This window comes from Pelmatolapia mariae, linkage group LG18, assembly GCF_036321145.2.
Source record: "Pelmatolapia mariae isolate MD_Pm_ZW linkage group LG18, Pm_UMD_F_2, whole genome shotgun sequence".
NCBI lineage: Eukaryota > Metazoa > Chordata > Actinopteri > Cichliformes > Cichlidae > Pelmatolapia > Pelmatolapia mariae.
Genome location: NC_086243.1, coordinates 21,297,669 through 21,307,308, shown reverse-complemented (window position 1 = coordinate 21,307,308; position 9,640 = coordinate 21,297,669). Strand labels below are relative to the sequence as shown.

Here is a 9,640-nt window from a genome sequence, read left to right as displayed (position 1 = left end):
TGTTAATTTTCTGGAAAACATACATACAAAATAAAATACAATTAAACACAATGACTGAGCAGTGACAGGAACTGTTGATTTTGTTTTCTAGTTTTTGTATAAAACCAAATGGATTAATAAAGTACCAAATTTCAGAACACTAACACAGCAACTTACCACAAACATCAGCTGTAAAGTCTTCTCTTGAATTGCACTATGATTAAAAAACCTGTGGTGTTCTTGAGATATCTGATAGTTTGTCTTGTCGTTGAGCTAGAGTGCCGCCCTAAAAAAAAAAAAAAAAAACACACGCTGAAAAAAAAGCTTGAGCAATCACTTTGTTTTATTTTCATTGTAAAAAAAAAAGTAAAATCTGTGTTTAATGGTTTTTTACATAACCTTCTAATCAAAACAGACTCAATATTAGATGTAACTTTTGTTCTGTTTTGTTTTGGGGTTTTTTTTAAGGCATAAGGATATTGATGATCCAAAATTAGAAAATAAGCAGAAATCCTACTGTTGGGAAGAACGTATTTCTTGCAGAAAAATTAAACATGATATAAATACATATAAGTATGAGAACATAATATCAAACATAGATCATCAAATTGACATAGATTTATTATATTTCTAAGGCTGTGTAGAGCATAAAAAGTAGATGAACATAATACATCAGTAAAAGGCTGTTGATCAGGAAGCAGATAAGAAGAGGAAGAAAACTAGATGAAACGAGACATGTTACACAACACTGTTGTTAAAAAGAAGCCTCACACTCTTATTCTGTTTTTTTCTGTTACACCTTTGCAGTACCTTGTAGGACCACACTCTGACCACACCAGCCTGATTTCTCTGAGATCTTATCATCTGCATGTGACACCAGAAATTTGGCATCATTATAGAGCCTGATTATTTGAGTTACCGTGACATTTTAGGCAGCTAAAACCATCCATCCATTCATTTTTCCCACTTCTCTGGAGCCGGGTTGCAGAGACAGCAGCCAAAGCATAGAAGGTCTGGTCTCCCTCTCCATAGACATCTCCTCTAGCTTGTCAGGGCTAGGGCGAGTTTTCTAGGTATTACTCACTGTTTTTCCTCGGTGATCATGTTAATAGGGTTACACTTCATTCTACTTTGACTACAGAAAACTGATGACAATGGAATATTTTTCAGTCTAACCTAACGTTACATGTCACACATTTGAGAAAAGAGAAAAATAGAAACAGCTTCATTGGATTTTGACAGCATTTTATTATCTCCAGAAACAGTAAATAGAAGGGCAGCATTAAAATGCACATCTTTGCCCATACAAATCTTTGAGTTGAAACATTAAAAACTGAAAAAGTAAGCGATGATTTTAAGCAATTATGTAGAAGATGTGAACTTAAATAAACTGTATTGTATGAAAGTATTTACAGACTGAATCAATGTTTAACTTAACTGACTGTGCAGCACCACAGCAATAAAACGATCCACTGTCATGGCAGTCAGCAGAATGACACTGCTGTACAAACCAACAAAGAATGCAGCAGTCAGGAATTTGCAGACAAAGTCCCCAAAGACCCAGTGGTGTAGATGATCAACAACCCAGAATAGAAGTGTGATGGTGAAGATCAAATCAGAGCAGGCCAGGTTCAGGATGAAAATATTTGTGATATTTTTCAGGTTCTCGTAGGTGAAAAGAACACATCGGAGATGCTGATGATGAAGATCAAGATGCAGAAAAACTGCTGTCAGCTTCACAAAAATGTTCAACATGATGATTCGCTCTTTCATCAGTTGATGTTAACCCCACCACAAATTTTTAAAATGTTATTAAACACAATGACTGAACAGTTCTCTATAAAATGAAAATATTGATTTTACTTTTAGTTTTTGTATAGTAGTAAGCAATGAAAAGTAATTAATTTCCAAATTCAAAGGATAAATAGTATTGATTAACTTACAGCAAACATCAGTTGTCATGCCTTGTGCAGAGTTCCACTGTGGTGGAAAAAGCGGTGATGTTCTTAAGATAACTAATAGTTTTGGGGGGGTTTTCACATAAAGTTACAGATACAGGCTTAAAAAAAACACATTACGAACAAAATAAATCAGTAACCCAAGGCCTAGCAATTTCTTCTTGTTCTCTGCGTGAAACATGAGTCTGGAACCTCTAGATCAACCAGAATCTATGCAATTTGCTGTACCTGATTCCTAGTTTTCCAAAGGAGGCCCTGGATTTTCTATTGATGACAGAGTACACAGACCAAAATGACTGCCATTGCAACTTGGACATTTTCTGACCACAAGAGCGGTTAAGTGATAAGATGTTCTGTGTCTATTTTAAAACTCAGATTGTTTCTTCAATATTAGATATCTTCAATTTAGTAATTTTAACACTTTTAAACCAAAAATTTCATTCAGTGTCTTTTATAGTGGATACCAGGACTTATTAACTCCCATTTGTGAGTGAGACAAAGTATTTTACATAGAATTTTAGAAGAGGAGTCAGACTTATAGCTGTGTTAGGACAACTTGGAGAGGGCCAGATATTAGAGCAGGAAGCTGAAAGGTCAAAGGACATATTAGCATTCGAGGAGCCTGAGCAGAGACAAAGTGACCACAACCCATTGTGGATGAGAAGTTCGTGTAAGCCAGGGCTTTGAAGTTTCGTCTACCATATGTAGAATGGAAGTTGAAGTTTTTAGTTAAATTCAGTTCTGATTACATCAGTCAGTAGTTTTTGAAACTGTCAAAGCACACAAAACAACGACGGGTACTCATCTCTGAAATCAGCCCAAACATTCTGGAGCTGAAAACAGTCTTCACATTGTTCATATGTTCATATCTATGGCGTGAATTGGATCCAGATATACTAGTAGTTAGTTATAGACAATTTAATAAGCTGAGACAGATTTTTCAAGATTAGGCAGTCTGTCAAATAACAAATTCAAATAATTCTTTTTTTTTGATGGGGAAAAAGAATAATGCCCTATGGCTGAAGAGACCTCTTTTCAAACAGAGTGCAACAAGGCTACATCAATGTGTAGAGACCAGGTGTTTATAGATGAGCAGTTGTTTCCCTTCCCACAACTTCAGAGCCGAAGTTTACACAATGATTATTATCCATAATAAACTTCAGAATTTGTCATTTTGCCCCAGCTCAGTCTTCTCAAAACCTGGGAAGTCCTTCTCTGAGCTTTCAACTTCCTTTTTTAATCAAAAAGCAACTATAAGAAGTTAATTTCTTAAATGATGATTTAGTGTTCAGATGTGTTTTTCTTCTAACTCTTTTAATATTCAAGAAATAAAAATAAATACATTGCATCTCATGATGATGATGATGATGATGATGATGATGATGATGATGATGATGATGATGATGATGATGATGATTAGTAGTAGTATTTTATCAAGCAAGATCCGATATCCAGTGTTGGAAAAAAATCGATGCTACACATTTCTTTCATTCAAAGCATTTAATTTATCCAAAAAAATTAAATATCAAAGCTGTTTGTTTTTTCTGGGTCTCAGAAGGATTTATAAAAACTGGGCAACCTTTCTTTTTACTTTGATAATAAATAATTGTCTATAGGTATGCTGTTCTAATCAAAGCTGAAAGCAGAGCACAACATAGATTAATGAATAGATTCATTAATCAATAAAGATTAATCAACACTTAAAAAACACATTTTTACATTAACATAAATGAGAGACATAAAGGGGACTCATATCTGTGATCACTACAGAAATCAGGTGAACAGGAAAAGAAATGTGCACTGAGCAACAGGAGAGTAAAAACCTCAAAATGATAACCTGTATTATGTATGGCTGTTATCAGACTTAAATCTTTGAAACTCAAGTCACAAACTAACTAATCACATATCAGTTCTTTAGTTCAGGAAGCTGTGGTTACATTTCATTACACAGGAAAAGGCTTTTTCAGCAGCAAGTTGGTTGACTCAGAAGAAAATCTGTACAATCTAACTAGCCAACGCAATACGTTACATTATAATATCTTAAAATAATCAAGGCTTCTTAGGAACTTTATTCCGACGTGAAGACCATACATTCTGTCTCAGCTGTTAACTGACCAGGGAGGTAATGTGTTTTCAGCCATTGTGCTTATGGTTTACACACATCACAACTAAAACAAACCATATGTTGCCTGAAATGAAGGCCCTTTTGTCACGGCTGGGGCAGCAGTCGTGTGGTATTTGTAGGAAAGAGGACCCAATATGCAGGAAACGGCTAGATGCAGGTGAGCGTTTATTTATAAAGGGTGAAATATAAACAGAAACAAGGGTGGCGAGGACTGCACAAAGACACGAACCTAAAGTGGGAAAAACTAATAAACCTGGAACACGCAACATGGAGAGGAACACGAGATGAGAACAGAGAGACACACAGAAATACCAACTAACACAGAGTAACACAGACGACACGACGAGGAACACAGGCAGGCACACACTATAAATACACACAAGGTAATGAGGGAATGACACACAGGAGGGGAACACAGCTGAACCTAATTAGACACAACGAGACACAAACCTTCAAAGTAAAACAGGAAACACACAGAGTGTTTTACAACACAAACTCAGGGACACGAGCAGAGCACAGAGGAAAGACACAGGTAGGGCTGATAAAACACTAAAGCACTAAACACAAGAACCAAACCCTAAGAACTAACACAAAATAATAATTAACACAAAACATAAGATGATACCAAAATGAACACAAAACACTAGGTCAACAACCCAGGATCATGACACCTTTTGATGCTTCTGTTTCCGTATGTTTGTGTATGAATGTGATCCCAGCTCTGACACAAACAGTGGAAATGATTAAACCAACAGATTATGATTAACAACTTTTACAGTCACTGATGAGTTCTCTTTTTTCTTGAGAATTCGTGAGGATGTCTGTAAAGCATTCAAGATAACTTGAATTTTGTCATTTTTAATCTGATATTAAGAGCTGTTTGAGTACATCTCCCCAACAGCCTTCTCATGAGTAAGTAAGGTTAACCAGAGATCTGCATGGTAAGTAAGCAGTTCACAAATGCAAATAAGTACATTTGGCTTAGAGAACAGTGTCCTTTATTTAGGACATACAAAATGATTTTATGAGTAATTTACTTATTTAGGCATATTAGTTGCTGCATTTAGATCATCCAGAGAATTTCATATGAAAATGTTTTATGCTTGATGAATTGTACATTAACAACAACATGCCACACTTGCCTTGTATGTCCTGCCCCATTGCAGATTCCCTACTGGTGTATCAGTCGATTCCTGCCTATTCCAGTCTCACTTCTTGAAGAAACGTAACTATTTATTTAAGTTTGTGGAGATAAAGTCACCCTCTACCAGGAAACAAAATAAAATAGCCTGGGTTTTTATTAGTTCCATTTCACTGCATGTGCCCTTCATAGCAGATTCAAGCTAAGTACATTAATTAGAATTAGAATTTAGATTCAAATATTTGTATTCTTATGTAGTAATATTATTTGATTATTATATTGATATAGCACAAGATTCACTTACCTTTATACTAAAATGGTTAGTAGAATTGTGCTTCAAGAAGCTACTTTTTACTTTCTCACTTTGAGTACATTTTAGAGCCTCTACTTTTTCACACTTGCAGTTTTGTTTTGTGTTTTTTTACTTGAGTAAAGAAGTTGTTTCAGTACTTTGTCCCCAGAAATTTTCAACTCAGGTATCTGTACTTCTACCTCAGTAAAAAAGTCTATACTTTTGCCACCTCTGTTCAGGCTGACAATTAATGCAAGTAATTATACAGGATTTACTCTCTTCTGAGACTGAGCCAAAAGCTGCAAAACTGATCACACAGGAGTTCAAATAGATAACGACCCAAAGCATACTGCAAGCAAATTAAAGAGTACCTTTAATTTATCTTCCAGTGGTCAAGTCAGTCACCTGATCTTAACCCAATAGACAATACTTGTTTACTAAAGTCAAAGCTTTAACTCTCAAACAGAAAGTAAAGGTGGCTGAAATGGCAGAAAATTACTGTCAATTAAATATTTTGAAATCTAGCATACCTTTACATATACCACAAGTAGCAGTGAAATGAATATTTATATATACATATACATCTTTAACTTGTTACATTAATTTCAAAAAAGTTGTAATGTCATTGGACGATGTATTAAGATTTAACATTAAATAAACACAGTTTTTTGTTATAAAAGTATTTACAGATTAAATATGTATTAAATGTAAATAATTTAATCAGCAGAGCTCTGCACACTGAAAGCTACATTCTGAGTAACAGAAGTGTTGAGGCTGCTGCTTCTCTCTCTGTTCTTCCTGCCCACATTTTCACAGCGCAAGAGATTCAACAGATGCTTTCGCAACTTCTGTGAAAGCATATACAGCAGAGGGTTCATACAGCAGTGAGAATAGGCAAGCATTTCACAAATACGGTAGGCTATATTAAATTGTTCCTTTGCCTTACAACCTTTGGGTTCATAAAAGGAAGTAATTAAAAGCATAATATGGTATGGCCCCCAGCAAATGAAAAAGACTGCAACAATACACAACAGCACAGCTACAGTCCTGGACTTCTTTCTGTTTAAACCTTGCAAAACTTTCATGAGGATGGCAGAATAGCACAAAATAATGATGGCAAATGGGAGGAAGAATAGCAGTGACACTTGGAGATAACGTCCAAGCTTGTCTTCAGAATCATTATAGCAATAGTTTTTACCATCCCAGCTTTCAACCTTTACTTTCATTGCATCACCCAGGGACGCTGAGATGCTGATGACCCAGGCAGCTATACAGGCACCGATTGCACACCTCTTCATTCTGGCATGGCTGATCGGCCAGTTATGCAGTACCACAGTAATGAAACGATCCACTGTCATGGCAGTCAGCAGAATGACACTGCTGTACAAACCAACAAAGAATGCAGCAGTCAGGAATTTGCAGAAAAAGTCCCCAAAGACCCAGTGGTGTAGGTGATCAACAGCCCAGAATGGAAGTGTGATGGTGAAGATCAAATCAGAGCAGGCCAGGTTCAGGATGAATATATTCGTGATATTTTTCAGATTCTCGTAGATGAAAAGAACACATAAGAGGAGGCTGTTGCATATGATACTGAGGATGAAGATCAAGATGAAGAAGGGACCAGTGATTTTGGGAGCATTAAGATCACAAGTGTATGCAGCATGATCGCTCACTCCATCATAAGTGGATGTGAAGTTTGCCATTTTCACTTTTCTGGAAAACATAAACACAAACCTACATTTTAAAAACATAATTAAACACATTAACTCAACACTTTTCTGTACACTGACAGAAACTGTTGATTTTAGTTTTTGTATTTTAGGTAAATATAAAAAGTAATTATGTACCACATTTGGAATAAAAACAAGCACTGATCAACTTACCGCAAATGTCAACTGCCACGTTTTGTGTTGACTTGCACTGTGATGTGAAAGCTGTGATAGTCTTGAGATAAGTAATAGTTCCTTTCCTCATTTCACTTCACACGAAGTCAGAGATACCGCCCTTAACATAAACCACATCTTGAAAAAATAAAAAAATAAAACCCCAAAAAACATTTTTTAAATAGCATTGATCTTGTCTTTTAATATTTTTGACATAATTTTACACAAAAAATGTTTGCAAGTATATAAAATATAATATAAATATAAATATAAGCTTTTTTATTATTTATTTATTTGTGTGTTGTTATGTATGGCATAGTCAGTAGATCAACATACTATCAAAACTACTACATTAACACAGCACTGAAAGGCTCTTTGAATTAGAATTAAGGATTAGATAATAACAAGCAACTACATCGAAAAAACCTTATTTAATCCAACATGTTACACAACCTCACCCACTGTATTCTTCTTGTTTCAGTTACCCCTCTGCAGTACCTGGTAGGACGTCACTCTGACCACAGCAGCCTGAATTCTCTCAGATCTTACAATCTGCATGACGCACTTCACTGCTAACTAGATGTTTTCTGCATATAAGTTTTCTGCACTTCCCTGTTCCTGTACATTTTCTCCTTCCTATTTCTACTTCATAATGAACACCCCCAAAATAATCTTTAGACATTATAGCTTAAACTGCTACATACATACAATACAGAAGTTCACGCTAGCTATTAGCACTGCAGACAGCAGCACTACCACTGGGAACAGTTATTTTGGAATAACATGTTGGCAGTTAATTCCTAAGTGAAGCAGAATTTTATTGTACATGTTGCAAAGTCACAATAAAGATAGAGATATTCTTCTTATAAGAATCATGAATTCATGTTAGAAATTTTGAGAACTGCCCATGTTAATGAATAAGATGTCTTTCTTCTGGTTTTCACTACATCAAGGCACCACTGACAGCTCTTCAACATTTGTTAACGATGTCACTGTGAGCTGATTTTGCCTACTGTGAAAGCTGTTGTTGTTGTTTTTTGGAAGGTCTGAAATCGTTATCAGATTTTTTTAGGTGGCTTTTGACTTTAACCCCCACAAACACATAAAACACAGGGTTAAGGCAGCATTGCGAAAATGCAAAAAGTCGACAAATCTCAAGCGCATAATCCAGGTTTTTGCTATATTGACAATCTTCCTCTAATGAGTCACTTTCTCTGGGCCAGTAAGAAAATGACTGCAGAAATATCACTACATTGTAAGGTACCCATCCAACAAGGAAAACAACCATGAGAATAAAAATGAGTTTCAAAGTTTTGTTTCGTCTTCTTTGCACAGGATGAAGCAACCTGCACATAATATGAGTGTAGCAAAACATGAATACCACTGAGGTAATTAGAAAGAGGACGTTTTGCTGGTAGATTCCCCACAAGCTCCAAAAAGAATCGGCATATACACAGTACTTTGACTCTGCAACTTTGGTGGAAGCAAAAGCTAGACTGGAAACCAGGATGCTAACGACCCAAATTATCGCAGATGCTACAATACTGTAAAGGCCTGTGGTGGAAACAATGTCAGACAGAGGATTTATAACAGCTATTTATAACAGATATATGGTGAGCAGTCATCAGGATGAGGAGGATACCGCTGCTGTAGAATCCAAGGCAGAAGATAAAGTTCACTATTTTGCATGCATGCTCCCCTAAGGTCCATCCGTGCATGTTGTAGTAGGCCCAGAAGGGCAGAGAAGCTGTGAAGAAGAGATCTGATACAGCCAGATTCAGGATGAAGGTGTTGGTGAGGGATTTCAAATTCTCAAACTTGACCAGGACCACGAGGACCAGGATGTTGCCAAAGATGCTGAGGATCACCACAATGGAGAAAAAGACTGGAGTGAAGATCGCTCCAAATTGGATGACACTTGTTTTGTTGCAGAGCTCATCGTTGTCATAATCATAGTCCCAGGTAAACTCATGGTAATCATCATACCTGTATAAAGTTGAGTCCATTGTATCCACTTTCTTCTAGCACAAAAACAAAATAATTTTTTTTAAAAAGGCTTTGTTAGTCAAAAAATCAACTACACTGTAAAATGTAATATTGTGTTTAATTAAAAATATTAAATAGGCTGAACTCAATTTTTATCAATTTGTTATTAGAACTCAATTTAAATAAGTTACCAGTACTTTTTATGCAAAAATGCTGATAAACTCGATTAATTTGAGCTGTCCTAACTTAGAAAAACTAAGTAAGCTGGAAGTTTTG

The 9,640-nt window shown here is 35.9% G+C and overlaps 1 protein-coding gene and 1 pseudogene across 1 annotated transcript; both read right to left on the bottom strand.

The window, feature by feature from the left end:
• Positions 1–6,211: 6,211 nt before the first annotated feature.
• LOC134616135 (chemokine XC receptor 1-like) lies at positions 6,212–7,198 on the bottom strand. The gene has a single exon (XM_063460874.1). The coding sequence runs from the start codon at positions 7,196–7,198 to the stop codon at positions 6,212–6,214; it is 987 nt and encodes a 328-aa protein (XP_063316944.1).
• Positions 7,199–8,326: 1,128 nt separating this feature from the next.
• Positions 8,327–9,384, bottom strand: LOC134616133 (chemokine XC receptor 1-like; annotated as a pseudogene).
• Between the last annotated feature and the right edge of the window lie 256 nt (positions 9,385–9,640).

Bases quoted from the DNA above. Each gene is read 5' to 3' on its own strand.
- LOC134616135 (XM_063460874.1), bottom strand. From the start codon at position 7,198: ATGGCAAACTTCACATCCACTTATGATGGAGTGAGCGATCATGCTGCA.